At 42.3% G+C, this 18,294-nt stretch overlaps 1 protein-coding gene across 4 annotated transcripts in view; it reads right to left on the bottom strand.

The window, feature by feature from the left end:
• rhbdf1a (rhomboid 5 homolog 1a (Drosophila)) overlaps window positions 1-18,294 on the bottom strand; it is a 35,513-nt gene that overhangs the window by 4,854 nt on the left and 12,365 nt on the right. For 2 of the 4 annotated variants that reach the window (XM_074657427.1, XM_074657428.1), the window contains exons 2-13: window positions 6,405-6,549; window positions 6,174-6,313; window positions 5,605-5,712; window positions 3,339-3,552; window positions 2,829-3,035; window positions 2,513-2,635; window positions 2,212-2,375; window positions 929-1,180; window positions 692-803; window positions 520-594; window positions 240-401; window positions 32-132 (exon numbers count right to left, since the gene is read on the bottom strand). In XM_074657427.1, coding sequence (XP_074513528.1) covers window positions 32-132; window positions 240-401; window positions 520-594; window positions 692-803; window positions 929-1,180; window positions 2,212-2,375; window positions 2,513-2,635; window positions 2,829-3,035; window positions 3,339-3,552; window positions 5,605-5,712; window positions 6,174-6,313; window positions 6,405-6,521 — 1,775 coding nt within the window. In that variant the 5' untranslated portion in view covers window positions 6,522-6,549. The remainder of the gene's footprint in view (window positions 1-31; window positions 133-239; window positions 402-519; window positions 595-691; window positions 804-928; window positions 1,181-2,211; window positions 2,376-2,512; window positions 2,636-2,828; window positions 3,036-3,338; window positions 3,553-5,604; window positions 5,713-6,173; window positions 6,314-6,404; window positions 6,550-18,294) is intronic. The other 2 variants (XM_074657429.1, XM_074657430.1) reach the window with 2 other exon arrangements.

Genomic DNA, 18,294 nt, shown 5'->3' with positions numbered 1-18,294 from the left:
GTGCAATGAAAGAACTACTAGTGAATCTTACCTGGGGTCCTGATGGCACACGGAGCCGTACTGTCTGTCTTTACCATGTAACTGGGGTGTGCTGGAATGCTTCGGCCACTTTACCCAATCAGCTAGAGTACTCTAGAAATAAAAGCACAAAAGAAAGGGTTAGACGTTCCCACAGCTTCTATCTGTATTGAATTATAAAGGTTGAATAACACGAAGAAGAACTGGGTTTGTTTACAGACCGAGCATTCCTCCTCTGAGGTTTGGACGCAGCCGGAGCGATCGTTACGCACACAGCAGGCAGAGTTGCGTTCGATAGCTCTCTTGTCCCTGATAAGATCATGCACCTGTTTGTCCTGCCGCATGCATGGAGAGTATTTGGCCCCCAAGTGGATCAGAGCTTCCTAACAATACAGAGATAAAGGGAAAAAAAAACATCTAAAATGTAGTGTTTATTTAAAGACATATACACAGGATTTATTTCTTGTATTCTTGATCTTCTATCAAAAGAAGAGCGCTCACCGACCCCGGCCCGATCCAAAAGTTCTCCTGCTGCACATACTTGACATTTTCATACACAGCTTTGTTTCTTAAAATCTAAATCGGAAGAAATCACAAAAAGAGAACAATCAATATGAGATGAAAATATTGTTAAAGTGTGTTAACAAATCGTCACAACTGAGCCGTTACTCACAGAATCAACTGTCTCATGCTGGGAAAAGCCCACTGGTGCAATACCATAGGTGCATACAGCCAGGATAGTGATGAGCAAATGGACAACGGTGATCCAGTATGTAAAAAAAGGCCTGGAGGAGATCGAGAGTGTGTATGTTAAAAAAAGAACAGCAGCGCTCATCATCCATCACTGTCATCCACTGAGAGAAGCAGAGAGAAAGCGCTGATTAGTCAGGTCTGTGAAGAGGTGCAGTACCTGTGGTCATCCATGTCCTCTATCTGCCTCTTGACGTAGCTGTCAATGCGCTTGCGGTAGGTGCGGTTTGTGAGCTTCCCTACCATGCCCAGTCCATAAGGCCTCTTCTCTCGGGCAAAAAGCTTCTTGACAGGTACAACGATGCGCTGGCCACGCCGCTGCCCGGTAACACTCACCACCTCCTGCCGCAAGGGCACCTTTGGTGGTCCTGGAGTTCCTTCTTTGGCTTTACGCCACCCTCGCTCCAGAGGTCTGGAAGAGTTAACAGAGGAAACGACTCTGCATTACTATGAAGGGGAGACACGCCAGGTGAATAGGGTAAAACAAATTAACTAATAGATATCACCATGAAACTTCTCCAGTTGATTACTTACATTAAGACAATTATTTTTTGTATTACAAGTTTTCTGAAATGTTAAGTTTAAATATGAAAATTATGCATTATGTTATCAAATATGTGCAACTTTGCATAAATATTATTTCCAGAATATAAATGTGAACATTGGATAAAGCAAGGTTCAAAACTGTTGTTTCATGTTGTTGACATATTACATAGAGTCAAAGATTTTTACAGAGGGAACTTTGGGTATCTCTTTTTATCACTCCATGAATCAGAAAATATTGTCAACAGCCATAAAAAATCAATTTCCGCCATGTTTTTATGTATAAAATGCTGTATAAATCAGGCCATGAATGATATATGAACAATCCCTCTGTAAAAACCTTCAGAATATAGATAGGAATGAAGTGTGGTGTATTGAAGTGGAGATTTAGTATGAGAAAAACCTAATTTTGAGAAATCGGCCTTTAAAGATATGTATTGTAAAATGTACTACATTTTGCAGACAGCCCAGGTGAATAGGGTAAAACATTTAACTAATAGATAACCATGAAACTTCCCCAGTTGATTACTTACATTAACACAATTCTTTTTTGTATTACAAGTTTTCTGAAATTATATTTTAAAATATGCAAACGAGACATTATCTAAGACCAACTTTTGCTGAATTTATGAGAAATCTACGGACTCAAATAGACAAAGTAGTAAAATAAACACCTAAATGTGTATTTCGGATGTTTTCTTTCCACTTGTCTGAAAGATGACATGTTATGGAAGCAAAATAGCCCAAAATCATAGTTTTGTCAGATTGGTTATCAACAGAGCTGATGTGAAAATCTCACTGTGAGAACTGTTTTTCCAGTAACATGGATCGTGTTAATCATTATTTTAAAAACATTGGTATCTGAATGACTAACACTGAGGCCACAGTGCAGTAACTTACAGCATGAGATGACTTCTCTCCAGCTCTGTCTTGTCAAGGGCGCTGCCTGTCAGCTCCGTCTCATCCTTCTTGCCACTGGGCTCTGCCTCTTTCATGTCCGCCTCAGACGGCGACTCAAACACCTCGTCTGCGTACGTGGACAACTCCTCCTGCATCAGAATATCCTAGAAAAAACACATTGTGGAAAGAAAACAATGAGTAGAGGTGCAACAAATTGTGATCCCATGGGTTTTTAAAAGGAGAATTATTATTCACAGGTTACACAGTAACACAACAACATTGTTGTTTTTCCCCGTCTTACTCTGGCAAAGAAAGATGTGTCCAGTTCATCAGGAAAGTCGACCATGTCCTCCTCCATGAAGCTGGCAGGGGTGAAGCTGCGTCTTTGGGTCCGTCTTAGAGTGCTGTCCCGTATTGAGCGCCCCTGAGAAACACACACACACACAGTAAGTAAGTAAAACAATACCAATAAGGTCCAATAACATACAGAAAGGAACATGTACAGTGTTTTTGTACACATATTATTTATTTTCCTGTTTATTTATTATACATGGTATATTTGCAAGTATAACTATCTGTATTTAATCTGTTCAGTGGATCTCATCCCTCTCACTCGCCTTGACCAGCGCTGCCGCGGCCCTGAAGCTCATCTTCGCCACAGACTCCCTCTTACGTCGACGAGGCAGTCGGTTGAGACCTGAGCGGGAGCTGGTGAAGGAACAAAGCGACGCGGCTCCAGGGGTGATGGGGGTCTGAGGCACGCTGTAGCCATCCACCTCCTCCACCATACGGAAGGCTCGTCCTCGCGCCAACGGGTCCACAATCTGGAGACCAACAGGTTCAACAAGTGGTAGTTAGAAAGAGCTAAACCATATGAATTATCAAGAGACATTCAACACATTTAACACATTTAACTCAAGAGACAGGCTCAAACTAAGGAGAGTGTCTGTCCATAATGCACCTGTGTGCCAAGTTGATGTCCCAGTGATATATTCAAGAACATCAGTCTCTAATTTGTTTCTTTTTTTTAAAGTTAAAGCACATGATTTTCCACCATGTGCATGACATATTTTCATTAAAAATGGATTCAAATAAGAATAGCATTTAAGCAAAGCAACCCACTTTACCTTTTGCATGCCATATTGTGAGGAGGGGACGTAGAGAGGAGGCGGCGTCTCCGTGCTGGTTAAGGAGATGTTGTCCTGGCTGGGCAGATCCATCTCTCGGATCACCTGTGGTTTCAGCTTTCCGTAACGGAGGCTGCAGTGGCGCAGGCTTTTCCTCTGCCATTTCTGCGTGGCGTCGCCGTCCTTACTGACCCCAAACCAGTCCGCTGTTCCCCTAACACCACAAACACTGACCTTTCACAAAACTTGCACACATGCTTCATTTCTCACAGACAGATTAAATGCTATCTGGCATGGTGGAACTTGAGGTGTAGAGGCACTCATTAATGAGCCATGTATATGCAGGAATGGGTCGACAAACGTGTAGGACTGATAAGACTGCACTTCCCGGGATGTAGAATAGAATAGTGCAAGTAATAGGCAGAGTAGAGGGAGCAAGTCTGGGCATGTTTATGTCCAGACACACCAGGAAAAGACAAGTACACACAGATCAAATGCATGTAGGAGAGTCACAAAGTCTATATGTTCAAAGAAAGAGAGAGCAAGAGAGGGATTTACTGCAAATAAAGTCCAACTTATTCAGATTTCTCTAATCTTAATTGACACAAGCCGACGGCAAATCCAATTAACAGAGAACGGGGAGTTTTAATTGTGTCCTACTCCACTCCAATTCCAGCGAACGTTGATGAATATACATGCAATCACGTTGTTGAAGTTGAAGCCTAATAAGTACCAGAGCAAACAACGTTATTGCACCCCGAGGGCAGGAAGAGGAAGTGGAAACATTCTTCAAAGGAAAAGTTCAGGCAAGCTCGCTGTTTCTACTCTAATTACCAGCTGCAGAGTGAATGTTCAGTGAAGTTTGGTTAAAGTCTATTTTTCACTTTTTTCGTCAGTGAATATGTTTTGCTGGTTGTCTGGTCCTCTGCTCTCGAGCCTACTTGCCAACCTTGAGACCTCAAAAATAGGGAGGATTTCAAAACCAAAGCTGGGGGGTCTGGGGGTTAAAGATTTGAAGACTTTGTTTCCTGCATTCTGACTTATAAAGAATGAAAATTGCAAAGTTATTTTAATTATACACTGCAACAGCTGCTTTATTTTACGGCAATGCAACTTCTAATTCTCAGGAACGAATACAGAGTAACTGGCCTCTCTGGTGTGAACTTGTGTGAATCTCTGGCATTGTCAGTTTTCATTCATTCACTCGAGTAGGCCTATTTCTTTTTCCTACTCTCTCCATTTCCCTCTCCTTCTCTCACTCACTGAAGGTCCTTTCAGACACAACAAAACAACGACACCACTGCGCTCTTAAACCTATTATTTCCAATGGCTTGCGGCGCGCCACGACGACTTTTTGCTGCATCGAGCTAAGCCCTACTTTGGGTGCAGCGTGCCCTGACAATGTGCGCTAAACGCAGCGGTGAGCGCAGATCAAACCACGAGCAGCTCTCTTTCCCCAGGAAGCAACATTTGGTGTAGCCTGCTCACTGCCCGGCTGGGTAATTACTGCAACTCTGAATAAAGATGAATTTGGTAACAGGAAAATGACTTTGAGCTTTTGGTTTCAGTTCCTCTTGTGGCTCATTTAAAAATATTTTTGTATGGCTCACAGCTGCAACAGCTGGTGACTGAATGAATCTTGTAACGTGTAAAGTGAATAAAGATTAGGGCGGTCAAAGTTAACGTGATAATAACAGGTCAATGCAAAAACGTTTTTAATGCCACTCATTTCTTTAATGCATTAACGCAACTTGTGATTTTTAGGTTGTAGCGGGCTCAGTTTTAAAGCTTGAGTGAAGATACTGGCATCATATGAAGCTAGAAAACCTAAGGAATTCATTGGTACCATGTCATACCAGCTTGTTGCAAAAGAGGGTAAATAATGCTCCAAATCTACGCAAAATTTTGGCGAGGAAAAACTGACACCGCCATTTTCAAAGGGGTCCCTTGACCTCTGACCTCAAGATATGTGAGTGAAAATGGGTTATCTGGGTACCCACAAGTCTCCCCTTTAAGGTGCATTTTGAACAAATACAAAAATGTGTGAGTCATTTGCGATTATTCACGATTAACTATTTTAATCGATTGACAGCTCAAATAAAAATATGAAAGTTTAAAGTAACATTGGAAAAATCATGTCAGAATTATCACTGTGAGCTAAACATATACACAGTATACTCACTTATTTCCTCATAGTGAATAAGTGAGTATACAGCACACACCTGACCCTAACACTTGCAGTCTTGTGAGGGACGTCCTGCCGTACCTGAGCAGGGTTCTGGAGAGCGAGTGGTGCTTCCTGATGCTGCGGCGAGCAGCCCGCTGCCCCTTAATAGGAACCGTGTTAATCCGCTCAAAGTGCACCCTTCTGCTGCTGTGACCAGGCAGAGCAGGGCCGCGAGGTGGCGAGAAGGGACAGAAGGAAGGAGGAGGAAAGAGAAAAGACAACAACAGGCAGTGAGAAGGAAAAGTGCAGCTGGACAGTGCTGTAGCCATCATGCAGAGAAAGAGCAAAGCAGACTGTTAGGTTAAGACTTTAAGGTTTTCATTGAGATTTACGACATTAGGAAGGTTATAACCAGGCAGATGACAGAAGCAGTCATGCAATTTGGAAAAAAGGAAAGCAGAAATACTGTAGTTAAATGGAAAAGTTATTTTTTTACATGCCATGGGACTCAGGCTGCTAACATCCTACATTTAACTCATGAATCTTATATAAGCATGTGCTGCTTATATTACATACTGTAGCATTTCATCCTATAATCTGCAAACTCATATTCTAATCTTGAAGCATGCTACAACCCACTTATATCAAGACATTAATGCTGCGTTTACCTCTTTATGGTCTGAGTGATGGATGACTGGCGTTGTAAGACATGCCGCCGGTTGTCAAAGAGGTCGCGGGGCGGCGACTGGAGGTGAGAGGTTTCCACCGGCATGCTGATACTGCGCAGGAACCCCTGCCTCTTCACCGGCTACACAGGAAAGGATGCAAGTGTGAACACAAGTCATGAAAAAAACAAATGACAAAAAAAACAAGAAGGGGATTCAGCGAGAAAAAAACACCTGAACAAAAGTGGGCGGCTCATCTAGCGACATCTGAGCCGTGGGAATGTCCAGTCTGAGCCAGGGAGGCTTCTTCCTCTGCAGGCTGCTGGTGCTCTCCCGCCGTGGTTCAGCCATGTTCTCTGTCCCACCCCAGGCCTGCCAGCTACACAGACAGAGAAAGAGAAGATGACATTATTATGAGGCTCAATGAATCACATTACAGTAATAACACATAATTAATATACTTATTACACAGCTTTGTTGTGATGATTGGTCAATCACAACGTTCTACGGTCTGTTATTTCTTTATAACAGACCGTTGCTATGTATAACAGATGGTTGCTATGGCCGCAGTTCTGATATCGGACTCTGGCGGACCATTTTTGTGTCATATTATTGATTTTTTAAAAGTAAGTAGCCGTATAATAAGCAGGATAATGTACAGCTAGCGGTTCAATGTTGTGAAATAAACCCCTCTGTCGGGGTCCACATCGCCCTGTCGGGGTTTATTTCACAACAATGACCGGCTCGCTGTACATTATCCCTTACATAAACTATACAATACATTGTACAATGATTCGATTGCGCAATACCTATTATATATGCAGTCATTAATACTGCATGTATACTGTACATTTCTTTTTTAGTTCTTATTTATAGTATACTAGTCTTGCATTTATATTTAAAACACTTAATAGATCCCTCTTCTCAGCATATTTATTTACTTATTTACACTGTGGTTATATGTCTTTGATGCACATTTTGTACATACTTCTATTTCTTATTTAATATTTGTATTATTTATTCATATTTATCCACATATATTGTGTTATATTTTGTAGCATATGTGCATACTTTATATGTTACATACCCCTTTATTTCTATTTTTCTTAATGCTTTTATATAAGTAACGTCCCAATTTCACCCAGGGATCAATAAAGTATTTCTGATTCTGATAATCAGAGTGTAAAGGAACAGTGTGTAGGATCTGGTGGTATCTAGCGGTGAGGTGAGATTGCAACCAACTGAAGAAGCTTCTCCCGTGTGCCAACCGCGTTGGAGAGCTACAGTGGCCGACGCGAAAATGTGAATGTCCCTCTCTAGAATCAGTTGTTGTAAGAGTAGCGTAGGTCATTTGGAGCATAGCCAGTGCGAGGAGTGTGTGTGTATATGAGGGAAGTGAGTGTTGGCGATGGGAACGAGTAATATACACTAAAGAAAAATATACTTATTAATACTATATGCCATTGCTGCCAATAGATCCCCCTAATCGTTACACACTGGTCCTTTAAGGGTATTATTTGCACTTATAAACATGATGGTCAAAATAATTTTGTGCTGCAAAATTGTTTCACAAGAGGGTGCTAAGGCCCCTTATTTGATTCAGGCATGGGCGTTCACATATTTCTGTTCATTAGATAGTGAAGGAGAAACCACAGAGAACAGCCTACAGCTGTTTACCCCTAACCCAAAACAGTTCAGAGCCATTTAAAAAAAAAAAAAAGCAATAAATATGTGTGCTGGAGAGTGGGGGAGTTTGCAGCCTTAAAAATAATCCCATAATTCTACAGTTAAAAATCAAACTGAATCCTTCTTTGCGGTTAAAAGTTGCTCTGCATCCAGCAGGCATCTATCAGAGACTAATGACTACGTATGCATTCCCACGACGAGGCCTGTGGAGCAGAGGAGGTGCACAGTAAACCTCAGCATCAGACAGCCTGCCTGTAGCTGCAGCCTTGTTATCGCCAGGCTCTCGTTTTATTGTCCCACCGTTTCTAACCTCACTACTCTGGGCCGGGTGCTTCATTTCCTGTCATTTACTTAATTCCCATGATTCCCACAGAAAACTGCTCCTTTACCCCTTAACATTACACACTACACAGGCATCATTTGCACTTCAAATGGTAAAGCAGTAACCCACAGAAATGTGTGTATGCACAGTTACGCCTTCGTCATTGATTAAAAGCAATCTCTCACTCTGCAGACGTGAGGAATGTACAAAATAAGGACGGCCTTTCTGCAAAATGAAAACTTACGAAAGCTACGGAGCTGTTACAAAACCAAATGAATTTGAAGAATCCCTTTCCCGTCCTTAAATTAGTTCTGTTTCTTTCACGAGATGGCATCACTCAGTCTTGATGTCGCATCAGGTCAGCTTCGAGCTTCCAGCAGGTCACGTCCTCACTTCTCTTGTTACAGATCCCAGAAAGAAAAAGTCCACTGCTTCTAGTGGCCACATCTGCTTCCCATTGCCATTTCAACGCACCACAGGCTTCTGTTTTAGCCCAAGTGATGATGGGAAGTGTGGATCTCAGCAGAGACGGAAGGAAAACCTCAGACTGAGGGCAGCAGGGGTCATCACCAATGTGTTAATATTTAAACACGGTCTAGCTCTCGCTGACAGATACTTCTCAATCCACCAGTTCCCAGAAGAACAGTAACACTGTATTTATTATATCATACGCTGACATTTCTACCGCAATAAAGTTACTAAGCGTGCTACAAGAGGCAGGAAAACTAGATGGGATGTTTATAAGACAGCAGTAAGTTGTTACAGTGGGGTTTCATCTTTCATTCACTGTCAGTCTGGAAGGTTTATTAGGCTTTTGCATTGAATGTTGTCTGACCTCCAGTGACATTGTCTGGACTGTGATACCAGATTAGCAGGGCAGACTGGACCACAGTCGGCTGGTGTAGAGTCAGAATGCCGAGTGAGAAGCAGAGAGATGATTGGTGGATGAGGACCCGTAAACAGAGTGCAAAGTGATATATTGTGACTGAGGCTGTCACAGTTAACGTGATAATAACGTGTTTACGCAAATTTGTTTTAATACCACTAATGTCTTTAACGCATTAAGGCAACTTGTGATTTTTAGGTTGTAGCAGGCTTAGTCTTAAAGCTAGAGTGAAGATACTATAGCATCTTATAAAAATAGAAAACCTAAGGAATCCATAGGTGCCAACCATGTCATATTAACTTTTCGGGAAAGCGGGTAAATCACACTCCAAACTCACATGCAGTTTGGGGCAAGTCATAGTCAAGTCAATGTTTGCCCACTCCCATGTTGATAAGCATATTTAATACTACTACTACAAATCTCCCTTTAATGTTCATTTTGAACAGATAGAAAAAAAATCACGATCAATTAATTTAATCAATTGACAGCCCTAATTTTGACACATCCGGCTTCACTCTGCTCTACTTTTTTTTGTGTTACTAAAGACAGACTGCAAAGTCGTCTGCCTGTAAATGCACGGAGAAGCATCATCACTGCAAATCCTGTATCTCAGCTTGCGCACAAACAGCCCTCTCTGTTGCCGCAGGCCAGAACACCCGACATTTAATTACTTTCACCATTAGTCCAAACAGCGGGGCTCCTGATCTAGAGCAGATCAGTGAAGGGAGGGAGCATCAGCTTCAGGGTTGCAGATTGAAACAAACTGAGAGCAGACAGCGAGGGAACCTAATTTTCCTCCATGCTAAACATTGTTTGATTGCTTAAGCTTTGGCTCCTGTTTGCCCTGAATGCTGCGTTGATGCAGCTCTGCCTCCAGAGAACGAAGGAGGGACGGCGGAAGCAAACTCTAATTGTTCCTGCTGTGCACTTCTCCCCCTGCTTTAGGCTTTTTGCTCTGCCTACTGTCTCCCGCTCCCCTCGTCCTCACATGCATGTGGTCTCTGTGTGAGTGATTGCCATTTACAAGCAATTACAGCTTCATAGTTTCTTTATGCTTGCTGTCTACTTGCATGCCAGCTCAAACCCACACAGACAGACTTTCAAAAACATTCAAACTATGTAAATGAAGTGAGAGGGCGGCTGAAACTTCTCACAGCTTTAAATGACAGTGAGTACTAAACATCTGTATCTCACACAGCAGCAAAAACTGTTTTCTGATCGTGCCAAATTGACCTCAACACATAGACATGTAAAAATAGCAGCGCTGTCAATCAATTAAAATATTGAATCGATATTAATCGCACATTGTTTTCCTGTTCAAAATGCACCTTAAAAGAAGATTTGTCAAGTATTTAATACTCTTGTCAACATGGGAGTGGGCAAATATGCTAAATGTATGTATATATTTATTATTGGACATCAATTAACAACACAAAACAATGACAAATATTGTCCAGAAACCCTCACAGGTACTGCATTTAGCATAAAAATATGCTCAAATCATAACATGGCAAACTGCAGCCCAACAGGCAACAACAGCTGTCAGTGTGTCAGTGTGCTGACTTGACTATGACTTGCCCCAAACAGCATGTGATTATCATAAAGTGGGCATGTCTTTAAAGGGGAGACTCGTGGGTACCCATAGAGCCCATTTTCATTCACATATCTTGAGGTCAGAGGTCAAGGGACCCCTTTGAAAATGGCCATGCCAGTTTTTCCTCGCTAAAATTTAGCATACGTTTGGAGCGTTATTTAACCTCCTTCGCAACGAGCTAGTATGACATGGTTGGTACAAATGTATTCTTTAGGTTTTTCTAGTTTCACCTGATGCCAGTATCTCACTATGGCTTTAAAAGTGAACCCGGTACACCGCCGGAAGATCATTTGCGTTAATGTGTCAAAGAAATTAGTGCCGTTAAAACAAATTTGCCTTATCGCATTAACGTATTAACGTTGACAGCCCTAAAAGATAGTTTTGCAGATGATGCCAGCCAAACTTGATGCATTAATGCAGCTATGCAGCAATTTGTCATGGATTTCCATTAGCCCACTGATCGGTGGGTTGTAAGAGAATTTGGTCCCAGCCCAAGGTAAACCTCCAACGTTCATCAGACAGCCAAGCCAACTGCCCTGGAAGTCTGCCTTCCTCTTTCTCTCTCGTCCTCCTCCAAAGTCAACACGGCAGCTAAACTGGCATGGGCCTGCGACTCGTGTCTCAGGAGAAGTTTAGCTGGAACAGTTGGCACTGCTCAGCCGCCGACTCATTTCTCAAAATGTCAGTCATCTCTCCAATCGAGTGATATGAAATCACTGCGCAGAGAGAGGGCAGGACTCAAGGCTGAGAAAGACCAGTCTTCATAGGCAGAGAGTCCTTCAGAAGGAGAAATATCCTTGAGGGAAGGAGAGTTGATTGAATTTTGTGTTTGGCAATTATCCAGACTGGAGGATTAGCCTTCCCTTGACACCGCGTGTTATCTGTTCATGGTCAAGTCTGCCGGTTAAAAAAAAAATCAGTTGTAAAGTAATGGCTCACCGAGACAAGACTATTGAGTTCATTCAACATGACTAACTGCTTAGCGAATGCCCCACAACGTCTTATCTTACTCTCAAGGCGATTGCGCTTTTTTTCTGGTTGAGATGTCGCATGGCAACAATTCAAAGCGTGTAATAGTTTCCTACAGTGTTTACATTCCCAGCACTGATTTCAACTCACATTCTTTTGACCACGATGATTTAATCAAGTGTCTCAAAAATGATTTGTTTTTACTTCACGATTCACATCTAAAAGAGGGAAAAAACACCCACGCCCATTACTTTGCAAAGCGCCTCGCATGGTTGGCTTCCTGCCGTCATTTTGCTCCTTGTGAGAAACTAACACTTCCTACTCATTTACACAAGACCCAAGACAACCCTGCACGGATTGTTTTTTAATTCTGGGGCTGACATTGGCTACCTCTTCTCTCCATTAGGCAGGGACGGACGGATAAAACACAGAGGACAAGCTGACGTCTCTCCAGGTGCAGGGACGTCCAGCCGGCCATAATGACTGGAGTTGACAGGCATAACCAGCTCTCTCTGTCTCCGTCTGGGGAGCTGCGATCTATTGTATTACTGTCTGCATACAAACTCAAGCCCAATGACGCTTTCCATGCCATTGTTTAATATAATCACTTGGTAATGGTCTCCAGTCGTGCAGAGAGAAAAAAGGCAGTGGTTTGTGACAACAGCTGCCACAGGTGAGGCTTAAAGTCAAACAGATGACTGGCTCAGTGGATGGAGCTCTTAAGTGCCACCTTGAACACATTTAAGCCAGAGTAAAGAAACAAAAAAGACAAAAGCAGAGTGAGAGTGGGGGCTGTGCTACTGCTTTATTTTGTGCTTGTTCATTGTGCGCAACATAACGTTTTCTCCGACTGCTTTCACGCTTCAAATATGCGCAGAGAGCATTGCCCTCCTGTTTCACATTCATCATAAATAAAATAGTAATCTGGCCGTGGCCTCTTTTATATTGAATCTGTCATCTTTTCTGCAGATGCCTAGTTTAAAAGCTTCAGTCCCTATTGTACATGAGAAATGATGGACAGAGTTCTTTTAAACTGAACACATATAATCTACAATGTACACATGACTCTACCTTAAAGAATTTATGAATTTCTAAGAGAGTCTTGTGAAATATTTGTACATTTTTGAAGTCTTCTCTATCCGAGGCCATTTTGAATCCCAGTGCATGCCATACCCACATTCCTCACGATCTCTGGCTGCACTGAACCAAGCTGAAATGGCAGAGAAGGAAACCACATGAAGTCTAACCATTATGGACAGGAGCTGGCTGGTTTCCGGGTACTGTGTGTACTCTACTGCTCTGCGCTACTCTGCAGGAGGTGCAGCCACGCTGAGGGTGGATGACAGAGCTGTGTCATAGAGGCTGACAAAGCCTCAGGTGGCTGGCCAAGTAGCGCCCTGCTTGCTCCCTACAGGGGTTATAAAGTCAGGGTGGACAGTAGTATACTAACATGCACGGGGCGGGCGCCATGATGGATGACCTCATTAATTTGGGTTGTGAGAAGGCCGGATAGCTCATTCTTGAGAGCTGCAGCGCTTCCTGTCCCCAGGCCTTCGTTCCTCTTTCCCTCTTTCATCCTCTTTCCCTTCCTGCATGTTGTTTCTGCTTCTTTGTCCACTACAGGTCAACTTTCTGACTACTTTGGCTCAAATCTTTATTGTAGTGTTATCTACACATTTTACACACAAACACAATATATATATATATATATATATATACATATATACACACACTGTATATACATATATATATATATATATATATACATATATATTACTGTATATATATATACTTTGACAGCCCTATACAGGGTGTCAAAGTTAACTCAATAATAACGTATTAACGCAAATTTGTTTAAACACCACTCATTTCTTTAACGCAACTTGCGATATTTAATTAACCTCTTAAAAATCCGACTGGCCGCAGATCTTTTGGAGGTTGGAGCAGGCTCAAAGCTAGAGTGAAGATACTGGCATCAAATGAAAGCAGAAAAACCTAAGGAATCCATTGGTACCAACCATGTCATACTAGCTTGTCGAGAAAGAGGCTAAATAACGCTCCAAACCTACACTTAATTTTGGCGAGGAAAAACTGGCATGGTCATTTTCAAAGGGGTACCTTGACCTTTGACCTCAAGATATGTGAATGAAAATGGGTTCTATGGGTACCCACGAGTCTCCTCTTTACAGACATGCCCACTTTATGATAATCACATGCAGTTTTGGGCGAGTCATAGTCAAGGCCTGTTACCTGTGAGGGTTTTTGGACAATATTTGTCATTGTTTTGTGTTGATTTCCAATATTAAATATATAAATACATTTGCATAAAGCAAGCATATTTGTCCACTCCCATGTTGATAAGAGTATTAAATACTTCACAAATCTCCCTTTAATGAACATTTTGAACAGATACAAAATGTGACTAATTTGCGATTATTACACTACTACAGTACTTGGCAAATAAATCAGTTTCTGATCTACTACCAAGCTAATAATATATTAAATAATATATTAAATCATATTTAATATCGAGTGATGTTGCTACAATTCTGTGTAACATAAACAGGTTTTAGATCATCAGATACTGATACTGTCTTCCTGAAAACCTAGTGACACAAACAGGTTATGTTTGGTATTCCCCCATGCTCTAACAGTTAGTCATTCACTATAAATGCTCCTACTATCCATTGTTTTTTTATGTTTCACTCCATGCTGGAGGCAAGGCTCCACGCTGGAAACAATGAAGGGAAACTAGGCACGGTCACTCTCCCTGCTATTCTCTCACTAACTAGAAACATTCTTGGTAAAGCCTCTTCTCACTATAAGAACACACACAACGCAAAGACACACTTAATGCTGCCGTACAGTAGCTGTAGTTCTCTTAAATGGGATTTCACAATGACGAGCAGGAACTCATGACCACATAGTCATTTAAGTGAATGGGTGGAGGCATGTGGGAAACAATATGAAGAAGCAACAGATCTGACAATTCACCCCGACACACGATCTAAACATTAATCATTAGCACCTAATAACACTACAGGCGTGTGACTTGTGTGGTTCCTACCGGCATCTGAGGCCCATCTGTGCATTAATTGCAGAACTATGCTTTTGATCTTTATATAGCACATCGTGCTTCCGACCGGGGTTGAATTAAGAAGCTGACAAAACTACAAAGCTACTGATATTTCATTTGGGTGAGGGGAACAGAAACCGAGACAGAAACAGGCACAAAAATAAACGTGTTATACTACAGTGAACACTTTAACGGCAGGTGACATAACCAGATGTGAAGGTTGATTTAAATACAGAGTTACATCTATGATATAAAGCATGCTGCAGCGATTAATCCATGAGTTGTCAACTATTAAATTAAGCTATTTTGATAATCGATTAATCGGTTTGAGTCATTTTTTTTACAAAAAAAAAGTCAAAACTCTGATTCCAGTTTCTTAAATGTGATTTTTTTTCTGGTTTCTTTACTCCTCTATGACAGTAAACTGAATATCTTTGAGTTGTGGACAATACAAGACATTTGAGGACATCACCTTGGACTTTGGGGAAAAACGTATCGCCATTTTTCACCATTTTCTGACATTTTATAGACCAAACAACTAATCAATTAATCAACAATGAAAATAATCGTTGGTTGCAGTCCTGAATGTGTCTCTTCATTCCTGGCTGCTCTGGCGGCAATGAAAACCATGTGACTTTAACACATGGCTTCCACACACATTAATCCTCAGCAAAAATAAAATGGAGCTGTCCCCAGTCCGGGCTTAAAGCCTTTCTCTCTATCTCTTTCTGCCCAGCTTACAAGGAAGAAAATACTCCACCAAAAAAAAAAACGCCGCAGGCCAGAGAGTGAAGTGCAACCGAGCACCAGTAAAGCCGCAGTCATCTGAATTGACCCTAGTGACATGTGACAGGCTGTCACACCAAACCTTACGACATTAAAAAACACAGAGAGAGAGAGAGAGAGACAGCAGAAATATCCGTCGCAGCTGACCCTGAGATCAAGTGTCACAGCTATCTGAGGGGCAGGCATGGTGGGCGGGCGGGGCTGCTGCTGCTTTGACTTGCAAGGTGGGTGGTTGAGGGTCGGCATGCCCAGCCAAGAAGGGTGGAGCAGCCTTCATGCCTTTTCCCATGTTTTCCACAGATCTTTAGCTCAGGCTGTCAGCACTTGGTGGGGTTTTACAATGAAGACTTAACCTTTTACTCTCAGTGGTTTCAGTCTGGGGGGTGACAGATTTGTATCGGGTCCATTGCCAGGCTGCCTCACTGTCATAACAGTGTTTACTAAATGACAGGAGCGAGTGCCAGAGATATGAATAGCTCATGAAAGTATAAATGGCCTCCTAACAGCGGGCTGTGTGCATGTGGTGTATTTATAGCTCTCAATTGCAAATGTAAGTCTGGATGAAACTGTAGACCGGCATGAAAAACATCCTGCTCCAGATCTCCAGGCTGTTTTTTTCTGTGACTACACCTCTCAAAAGACATGCACGTCAAACTAGTTTGATGGAACTGGATGCGTTCGTTTATCTCCACCAGAAGCCATATCTGTATTCACCATCGTACAGCCCTTCACCGCTTCCCGTCCTCCTCTACAAAGCCTTATATATTGCCAGGCGAATGCAGGTCCTAGAAAATTGCACTTGGTTATTTTATCAGCACAAGACCCTGCTTGTCCACGTGCAGCAATATCCTGCACAGGAAATCAATATGACGGAGAGGAGAGATGTGTTAAGAGTACACAGGAAACCAAGATATACAATTACTTTAATCTCAGTGTGTTGACAAACTTGATATTATCAGCTCTGCTTAGCACAAAGTTTTCTTCCTTCTTGCTATACACATGTGAAACTTTTTTTACATGCATGGCTAATTCAGCACTTGAATTATTTAGTCATTCTGCGCAGGTGAATTATTTACTACATACTTGCTACCGGAGCTGCCGTGAGTCTCCTTAGCTATACAGCATTTCTGTTCTCAGGATTGTTAACGGGCCTGTTTCAGCTCACAGCAGATAGTAACGGCCGGCCTTCACCTCAGTGGAAAAATAAGGCTCACTTAGTAAATCTGTCTAAGTCTGTAGTCGTGTCTCTAATCTTGAGGAAGAAGCTAAAAACTCCCTCGGCGTGGGCTATATATACTTCCCAGGCCGAGACAACTTAATACACAATAACTGGGGAGTTGTGTGACTACTGTATGACCACTTCAGTCGGATCAGGTAACACCCTGTTGAATCAGCTCCCAGTGAGACGGCCTTCACCGCTTTGGGATAAAGCAGTTGATAAGCAGTTCGTTTTTGGCTCCAGCTGCCAGACCTGAAACCTCTTTTTGTTTACCGTACAGAAGCTTATCTTCAACTTACTGTATCTCCAGCTGCCTACCGCAGAGTGGGGAAATCCAGCAGCCCCTGAAACCGACCGTACAGCTGCTCACTGAGCCAAAGAGAGCATGTGCATGACAAACACGGACAGTTAATGAAATTCAACAAGACTGTGATACGTCCAGAGGACCTGACCTCATCTCAGAGGCTAACAGAGAACTGTGGTAGATGTTTAAAACCAACAGCTATAGCATCAGAATAAATATATGGCTGCAGTTGCACATCTGCCTTTGCCATTAACCCATGTAATGTATAATACTTTATAGCAGAGTTGATCCGATACTGATAACAGTATTGGAAATGCGTCCGATACTGCCCAAAATATGTGATCAGGTAGCAGCGAGTACGGCAGTCTATGCACCGATCTGATATCATAAAAAATAAAAAAAATTTAATTGTTTAACCGTAAATTAATTCTTCACCACTCCAAAACAGTGCTGTGGTCGTGTCTAGAAGGTAACCCACAAATTGCTAAATCTGAGATCTGCAAAAACTTGCAAAAACTCTTGCGAGACTCGCTGCCCGACGCCCTATCCTAACCTTAACTATTCAAGATCAATGTATAATCTTAACCATCTCGCAAGAGTTTCCCCAACTTGCGGGTTCCCTTCTAGACACTGCCCTGTGCTGTCGCCCTGGATGTATCATGGCTGCCACTGGCAACTACTGTTTTAAGGCCCTGACTTTCAAACCTCGGTTTTCAAACCAAACCAAAATGATCGTTTTGGTGTACAGTCCTTGTCAAAGATTTGCACTACTCGCCATAATCAGTAGATCAATGATGTGAGCATCAGTCTTGCTGACAAGGTTATTTCTCTCCCCTTGATCTGCCCTGGTTTGACGCAACATCTCAGATTTATGTCTTACGAAGGGAAGGCGCTTCAGACAACAAAGAGGAAGTGAGCCATCTTTCTTGCAGTCCTCCCTAAAGTGTCCTGAGAGTACAAACAATCACCTCATTGTCTACGGGAGGTTTGACATTCTCTCTTTAAGTGAGTAAGAGGAGAATCTCAGAAACAGTGTGCCCTAACAACATGTGATCCCCATCTAAATAGTTTCCAGCATGATATCAGCCTGAATCAGGCCTACAAAAGGCTGCATTGTGCGGCCTGATGTGGACTGAACAAGGGTCATTGTGCAGCAGGATCGGAGTCAAAAAAAGCAAGAGCAGGCTGAAGTTTTCATTCCTCCATCAATGGAAGTGGTGCACTAAGCAAATTCCCAGTTGGGATAATTACTCAGAGTGAGGCGCAGGACGAGTTAACTCCA

Source organism: Sebastes fasciatus, chromosome 13 (genome assembly GCF_043250625.1).
Source record: "Sebastes fasciatus isolate fSebFas1 chromosome 13, fSebFas1.pri, whole genome shotgun sequence".
Lineage (NCBI taxonomy): Eukaryota > Metazoa > Chordata > Actinopteri > Perciformes > Sebastidae > Sebastes > Sebastes fasciatus.
The sequence above is the reverse complement of the archived record's forward strand: the minus strand, read 5'-3'. Positions and strand labels throughout refer to the sequence as shown.